The sequence below is a fragment of the Excalfactoria chinensis genome, chromosome 5, assembly GCF_039878825.1.
Source record: "Excalfactoria chinensis isolate bCotChi1 chromosome 5, bCotChi1.hap2, whole genome shotgun sequence".
Classification (NCBI taxonomy): Eukaryota; Metazoa; Chordata; class Aves; order Galliformes; family Phasianidae; genus Excalfactoria; species Excalfactoria chinensis.
The window spans coordinates 33,618,957-33,643,289 of record NC_092829.1 but is presented as its reverse complement, the minus strand read 5'-3'; the positions used below and the strand labels follow the sequence as shown (position 1 = coordinate 33,643,289).

The 24,333-nt window shown below is 45.6% G+C and overlaps 2 protein-coding genes across 3 annotated transcripts in view; one reads left to right on the top strand and one right to left on the bottom strand.

Annotated features, from left to right (window-relative positions):
* Positions 1-4,930: 4,930 nt before the first annotated feature.
* Positions 4,931-7,172, top strand: CHAC1 (ChaC glutathione specific gamma-glutamylcyclotransferase 1). Its single transcript, XM_072337933.1, has 3 exons — positions 4,931-5,253; positions 5,339-5,374; positions 5,459-7,172. The coding sequence occupies exons 1-3, from the start codon at positions 5,011-5,013 to the stop codon at positions 5,942-5,944; spliced, it is 765 nt and encodes a 254-aa protein (XP_072194034.1). The 5' UTR covers positions 4,931-5,010; the 3' UTR covers positions 5,945-7,172.
* Positions 7,173-14,991: 7,819 nt separating this feature from the next.
* Positions 14,992-24,333, bottom strand: part of INO80 (INO80 complex ATPase subunit) — a 58,340-nt gene continuing 48,998 nt past the window's right edge. For both annotated transcript variants that reach the window (XM_072338738.1, XM_072338739.1), the window contains exons 29-36: positions 23,580-23,652; positions 22,952-23,110; positions 21,860-21,962; positions 21,229-21,317; positions 20,258-20,413; positions 18,998-19,157; positions 18,070-18,285; positions 14,992-17,440 (exon numbers count right to left, since the gene is read on the bottom strand). In XM_072338738.1, coding sequence (XP_072194839.1) covers positions 17,223-17,440; positions 18,070-18,285; positions 18,998-19,157; positions 20,258-20,413; positions 21,229-21,317; positions 21,860-21,962; positions 22,952-23,110; positions 23,580-23,652 — 1,174 coding nt within the window. In that variant the 3' untranslated portion in view covers positions 14,992-17,222. The remainder of the gene's footprint in view (positions 17,441-18,069; positions 18,286-18,997; positions 19,158-20,257; positions 20,414-21,228; positions 21,318-21,859; positions 21,963-22,951; positions 23,111-23,579; positions 23,653-24,333) is intronic.

Genomic DNA, 24,333 nt, shown 5'->3' with positions numbered 1-24,333 from the left:
TTCCTATCAACATAGGTGCTTACCTCTCTTTCTTCTGATGTGCTGAATGGTTAATATCTTGCTTCAAGCAGAAGAGCAAACACACATCCACCCCCCTAAATCAACTAACCTCAGCCTCCTTTTTACCTTGTTAAGGATTCAGATAAACGGGTGGTAGGTGGGTCCCTTCCTCCCCTTGATAAAGAATATTAGTACCTGCTGAAGGTAGCCATAGTGGGAAGGAGTTCTTGTTGTACTGCTTGTTAGTGCATCAGTCAGACACCTCATGACTCTCAGTTTGGGCCTGCCAGAGGCTTTGTGGTCATCCTTTTGCTAGCAGTGTCTCAGCTTCAGTAGAAAAAGAATTCCTGACTTTGAGGCCTCAGACAAACAACACAGACAGTGCTTGTTATGAAGACACAGCTGTGAGCAAGTCAGATCCCAGCCTCATCACTGCAAACTGATGAAGCTTTTCTGACACCAGGAGTCTCTTGAAATTCTGGAGCTGGGCTCCAACTGACTGAAGATAAACATGGGCTTTTTCCTGTGGTGTTCCTCAAGTGGAATCTTTCTGTTCTTCAGATGCACCGGATGGGGAGATAGGTAATAGACATAATGGCATTGCATGACCTCTGTTGCAGTTAAATTAAGATAAAGCAGGTCCTTTTCTCTTGCTTATTCTCCATTTGGGGAAGTGAGCATGTGATACCAAAAGCTTGCTGTTCTACAGGTCAGGATGTTCTCTTTGATGTCCAGGCTACACCTTTCCTGTCCACATAATGTTCATGTACTTTTGTGCCAGTTCAGTTTGAACACAACAGCTTCCTTCTCTCTCTTTCTCCCCAGACACTGGGGTAAACCCTGTGATGTAAAACAGTCCTATTCCCTTGTTTACGCATGGCCAGACTAAGCAATCCATCGGCCTCCAGGAGGGAGGGCTCTTTACCACCCCCTTCATCCTAACAGCTCTTCCCTCCTCTGCCTGTGCTTTCGTTTTTCATTGGAACTGCAGATAGTTCAGTTGATGCTGTTACACAATAAGCCACTGAAAATTCAGCTCCCATTGATTAGGTAAATGTTGCCCTTACGTGTCCTGGAACCACACTGCTGTATTGCAAAACAACAGTACCCAGCTGATACACTCTGATTTGCTTCTCTTCATCCACTTCAGTCATCTCCCCTTCACCAGCTCCTGGCTACATCGCAGCTAATAGCTTGCCAAGCACCGCCCTACAGAATACTTTGCTGATGCCCAGATAAACAGAATCTACTGTACATTCTCTTGTCTACAAAAGTCATTTACCAAAGAAAGCTGTGAGGTTAGTCTGCATTGATCTGTTCTGCTAAGTCTATTGTGCATTTCAATTATATTTACACCCCAAGTTATTTTTCCTAGCAAAGCACATACTAGAAACTGTTGTGTTACCAGGGTCAGGCTAACAGGTCTTTGGTTTTCTACGCCACATGGCATTTTTCATGCCTCAGATACGAGCACCGTTCTGTTCTTCAGTCATGTGGTGCCCGCTCCACTCGGATATATTTACATTCCTTGCTTATAAACACTTGGTGCTCCTGTTCTTTCACCTCCCCTGACACAAGCACAGGAGCTTTCAGAACATTGCTCTTTCTTCAAGTACAGTATTTTTTTCTTTTTTTTTTTAAAGCACAGCAAAGTGCCAAAGGGAGGTTTCTCTTTTCCGTCCCATAAGAGCATCCTGATACTTCTTACATCCTTTCTGAATTCAGCAGTTACTCCCCTAAAATGCTTGTCCTTCCCTGCTAAGGCTGCTGATTGCAGATCTCTTTCTACCTTTGGCCACTTTTCAATCCTCAGCCTACCTGCTTCTGTAAGTTCCTTCAGTTTTCTTCAAATCTACTTTGTTAAAATAAAACTGTAGCCATAAGTCAATTTTATCTTCTCTTGATGTCCAAAGTGAAACTAAACCACGCCACTGAAGCAGCCTGGATGAGGTGCTGATGTTTGCAGCTGAGGCTGAGGTTCCCAGCTCAGCCCATGTGAGCCTTGCTACCTCTTGTCCCAGTCTCACTGCAAAGCTGCTGCCATGCGCATCCATCCAGTTCCTCAGAATACCCTTCTAGGCATCAGCACATGGATGGGCAGCAAGGCCAGGCGGTGGGGTGCCAAGTACAGCAAGTTACAGTGCACCACTATGAGTCGATCCAGTTCCTGGCTCACGGCCTGGCACTTGGAAGAGCTCCTGGCTTGGGATGCAGTGGGATCAGGGGAAGGTTCTGTTACAGCAGCAGAGTGACCAGAGCCATCAAGACCAACTCCTGCCAGTAGGTCAAAACTGTCCCCAAGCTTCAAGTGAGAATGGAAGGGGAAGCTGACAAAGGCCATATTGCAGCAGGTTCCAGCTGTGTAAAAGACTCAAAAGCCAAAAAGATAACATGGGGTTTTCTTTGTAGGACAGTAAACTACCATGCCATGGGAACAGATGGCATGGGAGAACTTTCTTTTGGATCAGTGGATTACTTTCCCTTTTTCTTTATTTTCTTGCTCTTTCCCGCACTAACAAGTCCAAGTAAATCACCTCAAACTCTTCCATAAAACATTCCTGATCCTCAGGCTCTTATCTGTAAGATTTAACAATACCATCTTCATTTGCATGTGTTTGAAACAGAGACATCTGTGCATTCATACATCATATGCTCCTACCTGATAGTGGATTCATAAATGCCATAAGAGTTGGGTTCAACACACAGAAGTAAGATACTCGGTGATGTGTGTGGACGTGGCAACGTAAATATCAGGGGATTTACATCACCAGAAAATTTCTGTGGCATGGTTTGAACTTCACAATAGCTGTAATCTTTACTGAAGCCTTATGGAAAAGGAGCAGATGCGTTCTTTAGAATCTCTTGTTTGCTCACTGTAAATAGAGGGAAGCGGTGCCAAGCTGATGGCGATAGACGTGGCATCTGAAAATGAACAGCAGCCTTCCCATCCCCCATCAGTGCCAGCTGAGTAGAACAAGTTTTGGTAAAAGCCACTGTGTGTCCTCAGCTTATTGAGCCTGATAATGAGAGTCCGAAATACAAGATGAGGCTAATGACGGTTTCAGTCCACTGCTATGTGTCATGCCAGCCCTGCTGTTGGTTCCTCTGGCTCCGTGATGATTCACTGCTGTCCTGAAAAACAGGCACCTGTGGCACAGCATTAGTCACAGGCACTGACTGACATGGAGGATGCTCGCGCTGGGGAAGTACAGAATAGACTGCTAAAGAGAAACTAGGTCTATGTTTTCCTGCAGCCTGGGAAAACCAGTTTCAGGATGTCACAAGTAAAGCTACAATTGGCTTTTGTCCCCCTTCCTGAAGGTAAGCAAAAATAATAATAACAAAATGCTTAACAGCAGGGAGACATTTGTGTATTTTTTAATAGTTAGCCACTGCCTTCCATCCATTTTTTCCCTTTGACACTTCCAAGCTGTTTGATGCCTACATTTCTTTTCCACCTTCTACCTCACTCCTGAAGCTCCATCCTGTTCCTCCATCACTGCACCACATCCTCCCTCACACCTAACTGAGCATTACAGTGGCTTACTTTGGAGGCTGTTCTCCTTCCCTTATAAAGACAAGCTCCAACAGCACCGACAGACACAAAACCCTCCCCTTAGTACCCACTGCTCTCCTTACCTCCCATGGGTGCTGCTCAGCCCCTTCACCCCCACCGATCCTCACAACCTTTGTTTTAACCACAATAAAATGAAGGTGCAGGCAGCGATGAGAAACAAATTAATGAAAGCTTGAAACCAACAACATTCCTCAAGTCTTGCTATGCACACCATAACTTCAAAAGCAGTCTTTCCCCAGGCTGTGCTCCTAATGATAGAGCAATATTCCAACACCTTTACTCAAGAAAATAAGATACTTGACTTCAAAATACATTTCTAACCTCACACTTAATTGCTCCGGGTGTAACAGCGCTGAAGGGAGCAGAGACCTGCAGTGTTCAGCTGGTGTGGGATCTGAATCAGGCCCCCTGCGGCTCATGCTTTAAGCAACGGTTCCTTGCTGCAAATGATGGAAATGGAAAGGAGCTCTTCTTCTCCCTTCCTCAGCAGGCATGCAGCCACTTCCCAGCAGCATCTTTTATTGCATTGCGTGTTATTCCTTAGCTCGAGCTAACAGACAAAGTGCAGTTGCTTCATTTGTGAGACTGATGCCTAACACAACTCATTTCTCAGCTGGATAACATTCACATCCCGGGGAAAGCTGGAAAAAGAGACTAGATTTGTGGTTTTTTTACTGCTTTCTCTAAGAACGGAACCTAGCAAAATCTGCGCCTTATCTCTTAGACACTGATTTGTCTGTCACACCGTCAAGGCTGACCTTGTGATAGGTCATGCTAGGCACCGAGCAGGGCGCTCTCTATATAAGGCATGGTAGGGCAGATGCGACAGCCGCGCCGTTGTGTCACCCACAGCGCAGGTGCCAAGGTCCAGGGAGCAGCCTGTGCTGTGCGTACTGTAGCTGAAACGCCCTGTTACGTGGGACAGAGAGGTGGGGGCCCGCTGGACGGGGGCCAACAGGAAACGGCAGCGGTGAGTGCAGGCGGGCCGTGTGGGATGATGAATGCGGGGGACAGAACAACGAGGAGTTCTGCTTCTGCATTTCCTCCGCCACCAAAGCGAACAACTTTGTAACGCGTGCCCACCCTCGGAGCGGGCTGGACGCCGGCCCAAGCTCCAGCCTGGGGAACGCACTGCATTGCTCGATCCCTCCCCGTCCCCTTGTCTTTGGGTTCACTTTACTACTCCCGTACGGTCCGCGCACTTCTCACGCTCACGCACAGCCGGCCCCGCCGCCAGCAGGACGAGAGCTGCGGGTAACGGCCCCGCCTGACGCAACCCGCGCCCCGTTTTGCCCCATGCGCGGCGCGGGGCGGCGAAACAGCCCGCCCTCGTTGCATCACCCGCGATGGGCCGAGCCGGCCGGGCGGGGCGACGCCGCTGCGGCCTTTAAAGGGCCGGGGCGACGCGTGCATCCCTAACAGCGCCCGGCGCAATGAAGCGGGACGCGCAGAGCACCCAGGAGTACCCGGGCCGGCCCGAGGGGCCGGAGTCACCCGCGGCACCTTCCTCCCCAGACCCGGCCGCGGAGCTCAAGCCGCGGCTGTGGATCTTCGGGTACGGCTCGCTGGTGTGGAGGCCGGGTTTCGAGTTCACGTCGCGGAAGGTGGGCTTCATCCGCGGCTACAGCCGGCGCTTCTGGCAGGGGGACACCTTCCACCGCGGCAGCGAGCGGGCGGTAAGCGCGGGGTGGGACGCGGGGTGGTAAGCGGGGCAGCTGAACAGACAGGCTGTAACTCCTTCTCCTTGCTTTCTCCCCACAGCCCGGCCGGGTGGTGACGCTGCTGGAGGACTGCGGGGTGAGTAGGGCGGCCGGTGCCGCGCTGGGGGCCGCGGGCAGGTGCGATGTCCGCGGGGTGTGACCGGCCGTGCTCTCGTTGCAGGCGTGCACGTGGGGCGTCGCCTACGAGGTGTGCGGGGAGCAGCAGGTCGCCGCCTCGCTGCAGTACCTGAACGTGCGCGAAGCCGTGCTGGGAGGCTACGACACCAAGCTGGTCAGCTTCCACCCGCAGGACAAGGAGGCGGGGGAGCCCATCCAGGCCCTCGTCTACATCGCTACGCCGCAGAACCCCTCCTACCTCGGTCCGGCGTCCGAAGAAGACATCGCGGCGCAAATCATCGTCTCGAGCGGCTGTGCGGGTCACAACGTGGAGTACCTCCTGCGGCTGGCGGACTTCATGCGCTACTTCTGCCCGCAGGTGGAGGACAAGCACCTCTTCTCCATCGAAGAGGCCCTCATTGCCCTCCTGCCCTGCCTGTGCCGCTCGAAGAAAGCCCTGGAGGAAGCGCCCGGCGTCCCGCAGAAGGCTGAAAGGGAGAACTTCTTGCAGGGCTCCAGCAGGAGGGACGAAACAATCGGGACAGCCTGAGCTCTGACAGGAGTACACAGGGCTGAGTGGATGAAAGGAGAAGGAGTGGGAGGGAGGGGGCAAAGGGGCTGCACGGTTCCTGTTACACCACTACCTGTAGCACCTGCAGCCCTTTGCCTCTTTCCAGGTGGGAAGTGGGGATCTGACCAGAGCTGTGCCCTCAGGCTTGATTTCTGGGGTGAGAGCTGGAGTGTGTGCTCCCTCAGGAGGGGAAAGAGGCTCATCTGTGCACTTCTTTTATTCCTTATATTTTTCCAAAGACTGGTTGAGCAGGACTTGACTGGGTTTTAGCAGTATCTTTGTGTTCTACCTCAGGCTGGCCAAAGCTCTTGCATGGTGGTAGAGCACGGGCAGGCTCTGCCAAACAACCTTTTTTTTTTCCCCTCCCGTGTCTCACCTCCAGTGCAATACAAAGTGAACGTGCCTCTGTGGGTCCTGCTTCCTGGTGTTGCAAAGGATCACACTAGTGCACTTACTTTTCTAAACTGTTATGTTGTATTTATTATGTGTTGTGTGTCTCCTCCTTAGGAGAGGTGTCAAGCTGCTTATGTGCCACTGTGGGATGCAGCCCGTGCTCACCTTTGTGTTGGTGCCTTCTTGCTTTAGCTCAGTTTCCTGAGGCACTGAACCTGTGTCAGTGACAGCAGCTTTGCTCTAGGCTTCACTGACCTCGTGCTGCTGCAGGCTCAGCTGATGCTGTAAGAAATGGGAAAGCTGTCTGATGCAGCAGCACTTTTAACCAGCCTTGTACTGGATTGCCCTCTGGCAATAGGTAATGTGGGCCTGTGGAGAAGTTCCAGCTTCATACCCAGAACTATGCTTGGTAGATTTGTACTTAACTGTGAAGGACCACTGCTGAACATAATGCAATCCTGGATCCTGCTGTGTCAGGAGAAGCAGAGGTACTGCTGCAAGCTCGGGCTTCTCAGCTTCACCTATTAACAGCATGAAAACCTATAGTATTTGGAAAGGAAACTGCTGCTACTGCAACTGGCAAAAGAACTCCTGAGGGCTGACTGCAAGGACACTTGACTCCTCCCAAACGTTGTTCTTTTTTAAAAAAAAATAAATAAAAAATAGGGAATATTCCCATTACTGTGGCTTGTATGTCTATGAACTGGTGCTGTGCTGTGCCCAGTTATAAAACAAGCTGACAGCGTCACTCCCTGTACTTCCTTCAGTTATAGTGACTTCAAACTGATTCTTATTTTAAATATGCTTGACTTTTTTTGTTTTGGTCTGTTTTCTCCTTTCTGAAGCTAGTTGTACTGCTACTGCAGTTCCTATCTGCTGGCAGAAAAGCAAGTCTTGCTGCTAAGCAGCTTCCCTCAGCCAGATTTCCTAGAAGACACCTATTATGATATTTCCCTTTAAGAGGAGTGGGTTCAGTCATCCTCCCCCCTCCCAGCACTGTGCTGACACCAGCCATAAGCCAGCCCTGCTGTCTGTACAAGGCGGGTGAGGAAATACAACTCTCTGGGCATGCCAAGTGCTTTTTACCTGAGCTGACCTCACTCCGGCTGCTTCCATGAAGTAACAGCACAGTGCCAGGAAGCTGCCACTTGTGGCCAGCTCTGCTGACTGTGGAGGAGGAGAAACATCCTCTCCTTCCTTGCATGCAGCTGCTGTGTGTGCAGCACCAGACAGCTGCCATGCTGCCTGATTCTTCTCATTACCAGCTGCCTCCATGCTGAGATAACAGTACATACCTGTGTTACCTGTTTCTAGACAGGAGTTACCGAGTGAAAACTAATTGAAACAGCTTAATTTAGCACTAATTAAAGGTAGGTAATAGTCTAGAGAAAACTCTGCTTTCCCTGTTCTGTGGAGACTCTCACTTCAGCTGAGCAGCTGCATCTTCCCCAGGTGCTGCTGCATGGAGCGAGGGCACTCGGCTGCTGCCAGCAGAGCGGCTCCTACATGAGCTGCTGCTGCCACCACTGTGAGCAGCATCATGTTCCCTATAAAGGACCACAAGACAGCCTTGGAGTAACTTACAGTGCCTTTCTGGAGATGCTTACGTGTGGGAAACATCCAGTTGTTATTCTCCTGTAAAAGAAAGCAGTGCCACAGCTGATGGGCAATTTGGTGTTCAGCTGCTCCTCTGGGGAAAGCCCCAAGAGAACCCCATCTCACCCACCTCCAGCTGTGGCTTCCTGACACTTAATTGCTGCGGTGCTCCCTGGGGCAGTCAGTCAGATGCCCCCCAGCTGTCAGTGTCTCTGGCTTGCCACCAGCCACCAGCTGCAACATTCAAGTGTTAAAAGAGAATAACTTATTTGCAGGGAAGCGTACTTTCATCTTGAAAAACAAACTATCTGCAGCATAGATGGTTTCCCAGCTGTAACAGAAACGTGTTTGCAAGCACCACCACATGCTTCCCAAGTCTAAAACCAGCACACTGCACACGATCCACCTTCATTACAAATGCGGTTGCTGTGGTTTCCGTAGAGCATCACCAGAGCCCCGTGCAGGAGCAGATGCTCGATGGGGCTGCCTCTCTCCGGTGAGAAGGGAACTCCAGAACGCCCGAGCCGGGAGAGGCAGGGAATGAGCAACACTCCTCGTTGGATGCCAGACAGCAACGCCTTGCCTGAGCCTCCTGGAGGACAACAGCGCACGTCTGGACGCTCAGAAAGCGGGTCCAGCGCCCCACCAGGGAGCCGTGTGTTGGGGCAGCCACACGTGCCCTCAGCGTGCGCAGGGCGCTGGGCCTGCAGGCAGCACGCGAGCTGCGGGAGGTGGCACGCGCCGACTTCAGCAGCTGCTGCGGGGGGTGAGGAGGGCAGCGCGTCGCACATGTGTTGCTCCATATGTGCCTGCTTGCCGCTCGGGAGGCGGGCTGAAACGTGCACTTAATTACCTACAGATGCTTCACAGGCAGGGGAAAAGTAAAAGATCAAAACAAAGGGCGCTTACCAGGGCTCCCGGCCTCAGTATGGGTCAGTGCCAGCCTCAGCGTGGCGAGCGAGTTGCGGCCCGCGTGGTTGTTAGAGACGCCGCGGCGGCTGTGCTCTGTCTGCCACTCCCATCTGCAGCAGGGGCTGAACAGAGCCTCGTGCGCGCTGAAGAGTGGATGTGTTTGCCCACAGTCTGGCCCGTAACGGTGAGGCAGGGGAAGGGAAGGGCTGCGAGCTGCTTGGGATGGATTTTGCACGAACCAGCCTCAATCGCCCAGCACACAACACAGCTGAGCTCACCTGTGCACCGTGAAACTTCCTCGTTGCTCGGTGCCAGAGCGGTAGCACTGCCCACAGCATGAGGCTGTAAGTCAGCCTGTGCCTGAAAAGCTCTTCACAGAACCTGAAATTGGTTTGTCTTGCATTCAGCTCAGGATGGAAGATTCCCCCAAGTCAGACTTCCTGCTTTTGGTATCGTCCCATTTCAGAAGGTTTCAGCAGCACAGGATCCAAAGGGCTGCTCAGAGCTGGCAGACAGGCAGGCACATGCGAGGCCCCAGCATAAGGGTGACAGTGAGATGCCACCAGCTCCAGAGGAAGAGAGGGGACAAGGAACGCACTCAGGCTGAGGAAAAACTGTGCTTGCAGCAAAAGCAGTGGCCACCTGGCAAGCCTGGAACTTCCTCCTACTGAGTTGCCTTGGCTTATATAACAGCCTCCCTCATTTGTGTGCTGTATTAAAGTTTATTGAAACTGCATTAGGAGAAGAGGGCAGAGGGCAGGGGCACTTGGGACAGCCCTGTGAAAGCTCTACATGCTGTGTTTACAAACCCCGAGCCCTTTTTGTTTGGTTTTGGATGTGCATTATTCATTCCCAGCTCCCTTTTCATCTCCCAGCAGTGCCAGCCAAGCTGATGAGTGTTTATACTCCTGAATTCCTGAAGCACAGCCAGTACCTTGAACTCCAGAGAATGAGACTGAAATAACGTGGAAGGTCAGGAAAGTTCAGAACAGAGGGACTGTTTTCCTGGCTGGGGACACCATGCTGTTCCAGACCACGCTGAGCTGCACTGGGGACAGAAACAAAGGCTGCTCTCAGGCCCTGCTGTTTAGGCCACTTTCTGCCTCCCTCATCTCAGTTTTAATGGAACACATTTCCCCAGGCACTCAATGAAGGCTCCCAGCGATCAGCCTGGCCCCGTGCTGAAGGCTGAAGAGACACCTGGAGGCTGCTGGCACCTGAAAGGGGTTTTTACTGCAGTGCTCACACAGCAGGAGCAGCCTCTGCACGCTGCTTTGCCCACACAGAGATACTGCAGCACCCAGAAATCTGCTACTGCTTTGCCCACAGGAAGAAAACTCGGAGGATGACTTTAGCACAGAGGAGGTTTCACTTGCTGTTCTTCAGAAACATGACTAACGCATCGGGGCACGTGCTGGGGACATGCAGGCCTACGCTGCCGGCACTGGGGCAGCACAGGGCACCCACGGATGTCCTGCACATTTTGCATGGCAGGCCCTGTCCCAAACACTTCCATGTGCAGGAGACTCCAGAGCAGTCAGAGCTAAGCACGGGCACTAGGACTTGCCAGGGTAGAACCTCAACTACCTGCTCTGCTTCTCCACCACGAGCTGAGGCTGCAGACATTGACACTGACTGCAGAGATGCTGGAACCCTCTCAGACTCGTATCCAGCCTGCTTACAGCAATTACAGCCCCACTGCAAACAGCCTCGAGGGCAACCGCAACAAAGTATATGTGCCACCTGAAAACATTTGGAAAACAAGCCAAAAGAGCAGCCTTTTGTTCTCTGGGTGTCTAGACAGGACACCCGCGTTTCCAAATCCCCCGCGCAATGCCCTCGCCCTGCTCACATCTTACCCTGCTCACATTTCGGCAGAGCCCGGCTGGGAGTGACCTCCCAGCACCACCACCGACACGTGGCAGATACTGTTACAGACAAGTAGGATTGATGGCTTTGTCCTCAGGATGCTCCCAGAGGCATCCAGGGCTGGAATCTGTTTTGGTTTCCCAACGAGGTACTTGTTTCCTTTAAAAAACAAGAAACAAACAAGCAACACAACAGACCCCAAAGTACCTTTCAAACAAACAGCTAGCAGCTTTGGAAATCATATATACATGTTCAACCTTTCAGACCGCTTTACAAGAGTGTGCTCTTGTCTGAGGCATTTGTTTGCCATCGTGCAGACAGGGACAGGAGCAACAATGCCCACCCCAGTCAGATGCCTTCCATCTCCCCCTCTTACTGGACCCCCAGACAGGAGCCAGATGAAATCGCATCTCCTGGTGCCACATAGCACACTGCATTTTGGCAGCATTAGTATCTCTAGGCTACATATATATATCATATCTATTCCTGGAAGCACATCCTATAATTTGAGGACCCACGAGTTCTGCACCGAGAAGTAACTGTGGCTCTGGCCTCACTTAAGAGTACAAATCTACTATTTTTTTTCCCAGAGGATTCTTGCCTTGTTTCACTTGATGGAAGGAAGCTCACACACAGGCGGCAGCCCCATTCCTTTTTCTCCCATACAGCCCTGCTTATTTACACACACCTTGCTCCAAACACCAAGGACCATCCCCCATTTTCTCTTTTCTCTGGAAAGCCAATACAGCTACAAAGAGCTTTGCAGCCCCCCAAGCTTTTCACTAATGGCTTCAGCTCGCAGTTGCCAGCAGATCCAAACCTCTCCCCTGTTTATTCCTGTAACATCTCAGACGTAGGCTCTGTTTTAAATTAAGAATTTAAACAACATTACTTCTCTCATTTGCTATCAATTATATCGCTGCAAGGGAGAGCTGGGCTCTCTAATCTGTCTGCGAATACTCTACTGTCCCAACGCTCGCTCTTTGCATCAAATAACTCAATTTCAGACAGGCACAAAGATACATAGCTGAGGACAGCAAACTGCACCATAACCAAATTACACTCATTGCACAATACATACCTCTGATTGCATATGGCAATAGCAAATTACCAAAGCCAGAGAAGCCAATCTCCTTCAGCAAAGCTCCCAATGGTGTGTTTCAAAACACACCCATCACCTGTGGCTGTAACAGCCCATTGCGGCTTCCAGTCCCAAATCACCACTGTAGCACTTCACAGATTCAGCTTCATGTCAGTAAGTTTTCAACGTAGCTAATAGGAATTGAGCTGCGTGACAAATTACTGAGCAATTAGCAGTTGTTTTTGCATGTCAAGCGGTGCATATAACACATTAAAATTATGACTAAGAGCAGGCACAGTAACTTCTTCCAAACTATGAACAACAAAGAGAGTGATGTAAGGAATACCAAAGGTGACCTCTTCAATGAAGTCAGATCTTTATGAGCCAACGCACAAGAACACCAACAAGAATTTCTGTGTTTGAAAGCTACAACAGAGAAAACAGTAAAAAAACAAACCCCAAACAAACCCGAACAGCAGACACCTCGCCTTGCAGAGAGGGCTCCTGCCTATGATCTGCCTAGAGGAAAGCCTACATCAGTTCTGTGACAGTCCAAAACAGCAGGAAATTCTCAGGCAGGCTCTCCTCATCTCAGAGCAGCAGTCTTTGGTTTCTTTGGTTTCTTTGTTTGTTGTTAATGTTGCAGGAGGTTTATTCAGTGTCACAGCGCTTGCACACCAGGTATGCTTTTTTTTTTTCTTCTTCACCATTCCCATAACCTCATAATACAAGGCTGAGGGTCATCTGTTTAAAAACTAACCTTCTGTGGCCAGAAACCCCAAGACAGCCCATTGGTCTTGAGAACGGTCAGGTAATGCTAAGGAGCAAGGAGGGAAAGACATGTGCTTGACAAATGTCGTAGTTATGACAAGGGACCCTGTGCCACATCACACCTCGCTGCTCATGTGCTGCAGTACAGAGGGGAGGGTTTAATGCCAACACTGGAAGAAGGAAGAAATGGTCCCTGGGAAAACTCCATAAGACATGGAAGTGGTTTCAATCTCTTCCTCCCCTACCTCATTCTATCAGTGATGCTCATCAGTTAAGGAAGGAAGGAGCTGTCATTTCATACCTGAGCAATGAAACACTTCCTCATGCCTGGGATACAGACGAATACCTTCATGTGCCACTGGAAGAGCACTGTGTGAATAGCTTGGTACAAAACACATGGTAGAGCCATCAGCTCTGTGTTAAATTCACCTTCCTGAGGGAAGAGGTGGGAGCTAAAAATAAAGCTGGAAGAAACCCACCTCATCTTACCATGTATTTCTCCATTTAACAAGACATTTGGGGTAGAATGGTAATCTGAATGCTACAAGACAGCTGTTTACTGTGCAAATCTGCTGGCTGGATCTGAAAGCTCAGGCCATCAGTATCACCCTAACAACAGTGCTCCTAAAAGAAATGATGATTTGCCCCTCCCCCTCTCATTCACCAGAACACACCTGATGCATGCTGCAAATGAAAAACAAACCCTTCACAATTCAGAGTGCTTATTGCCTAGGGGCATACGATGCTTTATTTCAGCATATTTGTCTCAGTTACACTTAACATCCATGTAGCATCTCTTTGGGCAGACAGCTTTCAAGTGCTTCCCAGCTACTTGTGCAGAAGTTCCCCCAGAGGACAGCGTGGAGTGCACAACCTCTTCTTATTGAGCAGCAAGGTGAGAACAAGACATGCCTATAAGGCTCGTTCAGAGTTACAGCATGTGCTTCAGACTGAACAGTCAATCAAAAGGAAACAGGCAAAAGGGAGAGGAAGAAGAGCCTGTAAACACACCTGGGATCAGAAGCAGAGCAGCTCACCCTGCAGACAGGAGGACACCAGGACTGCAGCACTGTGGTTATAGGGCAGCATTTCCCACAGCACTAGATCCACATCCTGCCCCCAAAGATTCTATCAGTTGGGCTCTTCCTCCTCCCAACCACAACTCAGCTGTGCTACAACCAAAGCAAGATTCCTACTCCTTTGGCACAGAGCGTTTCCCACTGAGTTTGATGTGCCTTCCCCCCTGAGAAATGCTGCTAAAGGAAATACTTCAGGAAAATGGCAATAAAGCAAACCATAGCCCTGGGCAAACAGAAGGCATTCCACAAACAGAACATGAGACAGCAAAGCGCAGAGACACTGTGGTGGGAAAAGCGTGCAACAGAAAAGGGAAAAGGCACAGAAATAATATTACATTTGGTCACTGCAATATTAGCACACCAACGTTTAGAACTGAAGCAGTTCCAGATGAAATCCAGTAATCTGCTTGTCTTTGCAAACTAAGAGGACATCAGTGGCTGACTAAACGGGGACAACGGAAAGAAAATGGCTCGCAGTAATAATGTTCAGGGAACTGTATTTAACAGCTTTGCAGTAACTGCTGAGAGAAGATATCAACGCTACAATGAAACAATACGAGGCATACACAGCATGCCCTGCTTCCCTTAAAACATGCTGACATCTCTTTCACCATTTCACCACTTGGATCACACTCCGTTAATTCCGTATTTTGTTTCTGCCAGCAGCAAATACCTCCTTCCTCAGAGGAAAGGGCCATTCCTCACCATTAACCCACAAAACAAGAGCACAATGCACAGAGTGAAAAGATGCTCAGACCGAAACCTCAAAGAACAAAACCGCAATATGCACATCATCCATGTTAGGAACACTTCTTTCCCCTGCGTAGAACACAAAACCTCCTTCACCTCCTTACAATTTTTCTCAGTCTTTAGTCAATTTGCACTATTAAGTCCCCCAAAGCAAAAAAACCAAACAGAACAGCCTCGACATGAATTCTTTATGATTCCCTGATCAATATCTCACAACCCCAGCTCTGATATATAATACAAAGAATTCATCTGTTTAAATTTTTTGCATATTTTGAACAGGATCTGACCTAGCAGTTCCTTTCCTGCTACGTTTGGTCTTCCTGAGTTTGCTGGTCTGCAAGCAGCCGGGCTGCTGCTGCCTTTGCCAGAAGTTGTGATAGCATTCTGTACTTCGTCTGAAGATTAAATGAGTTTTTAATATGCTGTCGTCAGTTTTCACAGTATCCACACTTTGATCTCCCAAAAGCACACACACAGCAGTATACCTTTGTTGCAAATCTTTTCAACTCACAAACGTATTTTTCTCTTGACTCGGGATTACGCCAAATTAACACCGTTACCTTGCAGTGCAAAAATCAGAGTTGCAACACAAGTCATTTCACTTCTCACTGAAAAAAAGAAATACAAGAAGGAATTTTGTTTCTAAAGAAAAAATCTGTCCCAAAACAATCAACAGTGTTAAATTCACCCATTATAACTCAGATACCATTATGCAATCACAGCTGCTTCTGTTTTCTTGTGACCTGCCGCATACCTGCTCCAACGCAGCTTACCAGATCATCAGTGTATACAGACACAGGATAATGTGCACGGTTGTAACTGAAAAAGGTCACAGAATGTGACACTCGGAGGAATGTAAAGACGCCAGAGCATTACACTGAGCAGCATGTCCCCAGGTGCACTTGCAGATGTGCGCCCTCCATGCTCTCTTCCCTAATCCTCTCATTTAGTTTTAAGTGTAAAAACCACAAAGACGCTGATTTACATAAAATTATCTCACTCCATTTTATTTAAGATTTTCTTCTCCAGTTAGTAAAAGAAAGGTGTGTCTCTCTTTATACATATGTACAAGTTCAGTTATAAAAATAGACAGCACATTCAAAGAGAAAAAAAGGCTTGGCATTTGTCTGATTCCCTCTAACTATCATATATACATGTGAATACAAGGGGAGGGGAGAAATCTTCGATGAGTTAATTAAACACAATCTCTCCCTCAATTATCCCCTGCAAATCTGTTTAAAAATCAATCTAACTAAGCTCAGTTCTGCTATTTTCAGGTGTGCAAATTAGAGGCAGAGCCAACAGGAAGCACTTGCTCCACACTGTAGGACGCCAGGCAAAGGATTTGGGGTTGGAAAAAAAATATTATAATAATAATAAGTCATCTTCTGCTGTCACAGCCCAGACCTGCAACTCAAAACTTGCTTCTCTCTTGACAGATTGAAAGTGCCCCGGCAGAACAGCCTTTTAATTCAACATGTCAGACAGAAGAACTGCCCCACACCTAAATCTCAGTGCAATGCAGACAACGCTTACAGCAAAGCAAGGGCCTACAGAGGGGGGTTGTGCATTGAGGAAGGAGAAGGAGCAATAGGAGAATGAGAACACAGATGGGCACTGGCAGCCCTGCTTTCTGTCAGCCTGCGGGAGATGGCTACCAGTACCCGCACGTGGCAGGGAACTCAACCAAGCTAGTACATCTGATGAGCACAAAGATGAAGGGAAAACACACTGGAAGAACAATCAATGGATGGCTGGGATACGAGACAAATTTTCGCCCCAGGATTTGGCTCAAAAGGGGAATGGCACAGTTCTCTTCCTCAGTGCTGTTTTTCAATGCTCCGCTCACGGAGCTGCTAGCTGCAGAACCATGCTCTGCTATGGCACAGTGAGAGGAACAGCATCAAACTCTTCCTCGGCACTGCAGCTTTCCCTCTTCTTGAGATCTGTACAAGTAGAGCCTGACTGCATTCCTGAGCCTTTAAGAGCTCAGCACACCTCAAAAATGTGAGAGATCTTTCTAAGTACAGTGAATGCTCACGCTGGTAACAACTTTGAAAGACAAACCAAACCACTGGCTTGAGGCTTCTTCCACTGTACAAAGCAGAGGCAGTGCTGCTGCTCTCACTAGACCTGTCAGAGCTCTCTGTAGTTCTTACCCTATTCTTGACAAATGGTGCTGACGAGTCCACTCCCCAGAAACCCCCTGAGATACCTTCCTTTGCATTTCAAACCTTCAAGAACACAAAAAATAAACAAAAACAACCAGAGGTCCACACTAGCAGAATACAAGATTTTTTTTGATCATACCACATCCTCATATTAGCCCCTAGTTACCCCCTGCATATACACCAACCAGCTCCCAGTACAGAAATGTCTTCTTACTCTGGCATTCAGATACTGATTTCACTGAAGAAAACTAAAGCTGAGTTCCACCTCAGGCTACAAGAGAGAAAGTACACTGGTGTGACTTCAAGTACACACAGCTTCGGAATATTGCATGGAGTACCTGGATGCTTTCTCAGGAATCTTTGTCAGATACACATCAGAAAACAACATCGGACACTCTCTCAGCCACTCCAGACCCCCCTTTTCCATCCTTCTCGCAGTGTCTGCAAAGATAAATTTTTTTGGGATACACATAATCAAAGTGCTCACATAAACCACCCATTCCTATTGTGCTTTGATTTTCTTTTCACACAGGTGCATGACAGCAACAAGGCATTCCTTTGCATGCCTTCAGCTCGCAGGGTGGTCTTCTCCAATAGCCGACACAGTTTAGACAAGCTTTGGGGGTTCAAAATTACTACCGACCACCTGAGGTGTGGGCACCTTTGCTTTGCTTCCGAATGGCAGTTTCTGATACGAGACTGCTGGTCAGGTTTAAGCCTTTGGGGGTGCCACAAACACTGTTTCCTTTGCTCAAAGGTGAACTCAAAGGAGAAGAGGCGCTTGAAGGTCCAAAATCTGTCAGTCCAGAAGGCCGAATAATTGCCGTTTGTAGAGGGCTACTTGAAGACATGCCTAGCAACAGAAAAGAGAAATCAAATTCCATGTGAGCACACGGTACCAACCCTAAGATTTCAGCAACAAAATAACACATAAATGGCAACAACAGACTAACACTTAGTCCTAAGAGTACAACGTACTTATGATTTTTGAGATCTGATGAAGAGGGATGGCCTTAACAAACAAATCTTGTATTCATACCCAGGGTGGTCAATTGGGTTACCTAATGTAAAAGCTGAAGCTCCACCACAACCCATTTAGAACATTTTGGAACTTAATGCTGTAAACTGAACATTACAGCAATACAGAAAAGCAACAGACAAACCCATGGGATAAACAATACAATCTCATTTGTCTGGGTGCCAAAACAAAAAACGAAAGAGAAGTTTTTGATATAATTCAAATGGCATATGAAACTTCTGCACAACTAGTTTCTCAAAGTCCTTTGTGGTGACAGTGGCTGCCCTCTCACAGTGTCACAGCACTACACTGCACCCTGCCTGTATCTCAGAATATACTGCGCAAGCAATAGCAGCAATCCAACAGTTTTATCTATTTTTTGGCAGGCTGTAAACAAGCCAACGCTCTAACTTATGTGTTCGGCTGTGCTCTGGACAGCCTGCTGGCTCCCTTCCCCCACATACCTTTGGAGACATTGTACCCGTACGCTGCATACGCCGCTGCAGAGGCTGCTGCTGCCCCTGCTTTGGCACCTGCCATTGCAGCTGCGCTTCCTGCTATCGATTTCCTGCTCCTGCCTTTCCCAGTGCCCTTAGATCCAGCATTCCCTCCTTTAGGACGACCACGGCTTCGACTTGACTGGCCTCTGCCAGTGAGAGGTGCATCTTGCATTGAAACTCCTTAATGAAAACAGAATGGTAGAAGATTAGCCACTATAGTATGTGGATGATTCACAAATACAGCCTCATAACTATCTCTTATCTACATTAGTGCTGTTCTTATTAACCGATACTGTTCATTTACATTAATGCCTTTAAGCAGTCAGCTCATGAAAAGAAATTCTGTATACTTGAACATTCATCTATTACATCTTATTAACTTTAATTCCTTGTCATTGTTACAAATCCTATCTGCATACAGATGGAGGATTCTGAGTTCTACTTCAGGATGAAGCTTTTTTTTTTTAAACTGAAGGAACATTTCATCTTTCCATCTGCTATTTGTAAATATATGGTAGTTAAAAACTTTTACCATACTCTGAAACCATAGTTGCTTCAAACACGCCATGGAAATAGAGAACTGACTATTAGCCCTATGGCAAGTTCAAGGAAAAGCTTAGGGATTAAATATTTGGTAAGGTGAGCCCACTATAATATAGAAAGAGGGGTAAAACTCCTAAGAGAGTAACATAGGAGAAAGGAAATTGTAATGAATGACAGACAACAGACATTTCCTATCAAATCAGAAATTATTTCTCAATGAAAAGGTAAATTATTCTGTGCAAATCTTGTCAATCATGGACAGAATTTAGTTTAGTTATACAATACATATCACCTAGGCATACAAAGTGAAGTTTTAGTGCTAGTAGTAAATCAAGGCATGAGTACTAACCGTTTATGGTGTCTGAAACTGAGCCAGTAATGGAAGCAGGAGAGTTTGTTGCCCTTGACTGAGGTGCTGAAGAAGCCGGATCATCCACAATCACAAGCATATCACTGCTGCTCTCATCAGGAGGGATAGAGCCCATATGTAATTCACTGCTGATGGAAATCTAAACACAAGCAGGAAGAACAAAGCCGTTAGATTCTCAGGTTAGGAAAAGAAAGGAAACAACCACAGTAAAACATACAATTGCAAGTAATTAAATAGTACATGTTCTGATTTCTTTCATTTTCTCTAATGGCATGGTACATATCCTGCCTACTCACACCACACCCTCTATTTATATGCTGAGCAGCAGTAAAAACCTCCAGGACTTAACATAATTTCAACTGATGAATGTAAATGTTAAGAAGCAGGAAACTAATAGGCTCAGCAAAGACTTAAGAAAACTGCTGTACAAATGTGCATTTTTCTCAGATTGCCAGAGAGAAAACAGAAGGACTCTTAACCTAATAGTAGTGCCAAGAAAAATCTTTATCAGTGAGGGAAATATCTAACACAGGAATCTCAATCAACATAGTATAGTACAAAACATACTTGTTGCCAAAAATTGTTTTCAAATCTTTATTAAAAATAGATGAAGGAAAACATGATGTGTACCACCAGAAATGTACAGCCTAAATTCTGGATTAAAAACACATTAATTCAGAATCAGAAGCAAAGAAGAAAGTAGAGATAAGATGAAGATGAGGCTAGTGAGGAGTACTTACAAAGAAACTGAATTAAGGAGCTAGTTTAGGGATACCGCTTGGCTCAGAAGCAGAAAAACTGCTCTTGCTATGGAAGGTAATAGCATGGAAGAAAGGCGTGCAGTTATAAATACAGACATGATAAAGGAAGGAGAAAGGGAAAGCAGGAAGATAGTGGGAGTGCAGGCAGGAATGGAGTAATTTCAGAGGCTGAAAGGAAGAGAGGTTTGTGGGCACTAGCTTGCTGCAAGAAAAGGCAGACAGAGAGCAAAAGAAAGGGGGCATAATGATATGTTAATAGAACAAAGGAAAGGGGGCATAATAGTATGTTAGTACAGAAGAACTACAGTAGGTAGTTTACTGTCCGCTTCAATTAATTACTTTCTCTTCCATGGCTCATCTTTAAGACATACCACTTACCTACATATCTGAACTCTGTACCAGCTGAAAAGCAAGAAACTTAAAGGGTTTAAGATCACAACTAACATAGTGCATACTGTAAAGAAGCAGAGAGTCTCACCTCACTGAAAGGACTGGGCATGGCAGAGTCTACACTAACAAAGGAGTCATCCCCATCAGCGGACAGGTTGGAGTTATCAGCTGAGGGAACAAATGGGATCACAAGGTTCATGCCCTCTTTCTTTCTCTTCCCATCCAACTCATCCTCCTTCTTCTTCTGAAACAGATAAAACAGAAGAGAGAATGAAAATTGTAATTAAAACAGAATAAATGGAATAAGAAAACTAACATTTCAACATCCAATGTCATATCGTAACTCAAGGAATGCCATGTCCAGAACTATCCAAAACAAGTTTCTGAAGGACATAAGAATAGATTCCCTTAAAGGCTCTGCAAATGGGCTTTTTTCTTCTTCATAAAAAAAGCCAGAATGCTGTAGGATTACTCTTATGGAATTACTTTGATTTCTACTGCCTTCTGGAGTAAGCCTGAAATTCATTACCATTATACAACATTATTAATGCAAAGCCTTCCAGTCTCAAAAATGCAGAATTTTTATAAACTACTTTTAGTGATACTTTAAAAAACAAAACAATGAATCTTCCCTCATTCCATGCAAGCCACATAGCTATTGGGTTTTATCTATATCTGGTGCTTCGTCTGTATTCCACTTTCATCTTTGCAAAACAAAATCTTAATTAAGTCTCCATTTTATATGCCACTGAATGACCATTTAACTGTTTTTTTTTTCCCATTTGATTCCCCAAATGGTCTGTAGACTACTGATGATCTTTGTGCTGTGTGACTTCCTTTTTTTTCAAGTTGCAAATGATATTAGAATACCGGGAGCTATTTATTACATATTTTGTAACAACTGTATTCTGATTAAGAAAGTACCAGACTGATGTTCAGTGGTGAAGTCTTCCCTCATTAAACTGACTTTGCATAAAATACTTCCATACCACATAATAGAGTGCCTGAGGCCTTTCAGGCTTTCTGTCACTGACACAAAAAACTTCTCCATCAAGTTACCTTTTCAGCATATTTTTCCCTTTTACGTTTACGTTCCTTCACACGATTTGTTTCTTCTTGCTGTCGCTTCTCTTCTTGACGCTGACGCACTGTCAGAGAAGAAATACAAGTTGTCACCACTGAAAAGATAATTCATATCATTTTCTGAATCTTACAAGCTCTAGTTCTTACAGAACTGTGATGAAAAGTCAGCTATAGTAAAACTAAAGCACACTGAAAAACAAAAAGGGGAACTATTACATTAAAGTTATTTGCATCCAAATCACTAAGAAACCTTACAGTTATAGAAGAACTCTACTTTCAAATGTGTGCACCTCTAATACAGCTTCAAAACTATGAGGAAATGCAGCACTCTTCTTAATACTTTCCTTGTCATGACCTACATAGTTTTTCTTAAAGCTCTGTCGTTCAGGAACAATGTAATGATCCTGAATGAATGCCAATAAAAACTTTCATCATCATGTCTCTCTTGCACAACCTCACCTCTCAGCTCAGCAGTGACACAAAACTAGCTTGTACTAATGAGACTGGTAATACAAAATAGGCCAGGAAAGACTGTAAGAAAAACACAGATTTCATAGGCTAATGAAGTGGAAGATGGAGAAAATGCTGTAACATGAATTTCACATACATTTCTTTTCTAGTTCTTCATCATCTAGTAGAAGACTGACCACCTCTTTTGGCTTCAAAGTGTCAGGTTTGAAATTGCCACCTGAAATTACCATTCGTTGGATCTAGGAAAAAAAAAAGAGAAGAAGAAATTACTCAAAGAAGTCAGGAAATATTATCATTTATTATCATACTCTTCACTGAAAGTCAGGCAAAAAAAAGACACAAGTGCAAGTGTGCAAAGTCAAATTGATTTTAACTTCAGTCAGTGTCTCAGCTTGAGTAATTAGTTCCACCTCTTATTACCTCAGCTCTTCTGAAAAGCAGTAAAAGGCACAACTCAGCAAAAGAGCTTTTGTGTAAGTCAATTTTGATGGTTTGGATTGCAAACACAAAGACTGCACTTCACTTTCAGGTTGATATCAGGTGACTAAGTGCAGGATAACTACAGCAAAATGGACGAGACTGAACAAGAGAAATGTGAATGCATTCAGCTGGGGATGCTTCAGTTGCTGCAGTGTCATGATCAGCATCTAATTGAGAGAAAAAGCTACAAGAAGTCCTGAGCATAGGAAACATCTAAGCCTTTTATACAGTACATCTACTGCTAACAAAAAAAGTGACTGTAATTTTTTCTTGCCAGTAAAGTATCATGAGGTTTAAAGTTTCTAATATTTTTACTGCTTGATGCTGCAAGGACATTGAGCTCTTCTGGCAAACCTCACACCTCAGTAACTGTCCCTTGGTTATCTTCCAAATTTCTTTTAAAAAATAAATAAATAAATCAAAAGAAAGGAAAAAACAGATGTGGCACAGCATGGTAATATTAGAGGAATCAGTATTGCTCTGACACAGCAAAGATGCAAACTATAGCTTCAAAGAGGCTGGAGTAGTTTCACTGTATCCTAAGAAATAATTTCAATGAAGCAACAGTGAACACAACTAGCTTCTTTTCAGCTTATAAAATACATCTGTAATGATGCTGTGGCTAGGGACATGGATTTGTTCGTTTCCCTGCACATATTTTTATATTTCTTTCCTCATTCTGATACACATTTTCTGGTACTGTTTTCATACTGTATCTTCTTATTACAGATGATTTCTTTATTCCTACCTCGCTCTTTTCCTTAGCTCTTTGTAAAATGCGCTCCTCAATGGTGCCTTTACATATCAATCTGTACACAGTGACTTGTTTAGTTTGTCCCAGCCTATGTGCCCGGTCCATGGCTTGCTGGTCTACTGTTGGGTTCCAATCACTGTCATAGAAAATTACCTGTAAGAGAATACCAGAACAAGATTAATTAAATAAAACCATATATTTAGAGTACTTGGAGATTAAACAAACAAAAAGCAACATATATTAAAAAAAAAAAAGAGAGAAAAGTTCTAATATACACCTTTAAAATCACCAACCCACTGCAGGCTGTGTTCACTCAGCTTTGGCCAGTCCTCTAAAATCTTTTTAACTGTATTTCAATGCATTCAAACAAATCCACGTTGCCAACATTTCAACTTCTTGTTGAAATATAATACAGTATGTTATTGTACTACAACTTAAATATCTTCTTCAATAAATCTGCTTCCATACAGCAACACCAATCTTCCGAGATAAACAGTGAGGCTGGGATACATGAAAAGAGCAGCCTGGGATAAATGGTGGTTGGAGGCATGTGAGAGCTGAAAGCTAACAATCAGTAAGCTTATTTATTTTGTTCTGTATTACTTTATGATACTTCACCTACCGTATCTGCAGCTGTAAGGTTAATGCCCAGGCCTCCAGCTCTTGTGCTTAACAGGAACACAAAAATATCATTCCTGGAGAGGAAAGAGGGTAAAAAACAAACTTATATTGTGTACACTGAACAAGAAGTAACCTTGGAAGTAAGTTTTTTGACCCAAGTCATCAGGGTGATTTTTATTACTTGAACACTTCAGAATGTTTTGTGCTGTTCATGAATTAGAGAAAAACATATGAAAAGTTAATATAAAAATCAAGACTGCTGGAACAAGCAAACATTCAGCTTGCAAAAGCAGCAGCTTCTCTCTTATCAAAGCAAACCAGGGCTTGTTTGTCTTGACCACACGGGAAATTAAGATTTGGGAGTGATTTATTGTTTCACAGAACTGATCAATGTTACAAAATAAAAACAAACAAATGAATAAAAACTTGCACTAATGCTGCTCAGTTAATAAAAAAAATTAATGCTTAAACTGTCTAGATGCAATTTTTGTTCTAATTTCGATGCTTTCAAGAGAACAAACAACTGCTGGAGAAAAACAAAATAATGAATAATCTTCTATAAAAGTACACTGGCAAATTGAGAGGTATATATAAATAAAAGCACAAGGGTCTATCAGCAGAATCAAATGTCCTTCAGTTGAAGAAATCAACCCTAGTCCTAATGCTGCTGATTTTTTGCAAGTTTTATTCTCTTTTGTCTTGTTTTCTTATGAGTACAATGAGAATAGATTGATTCCATGACACAGTTTAGGCAT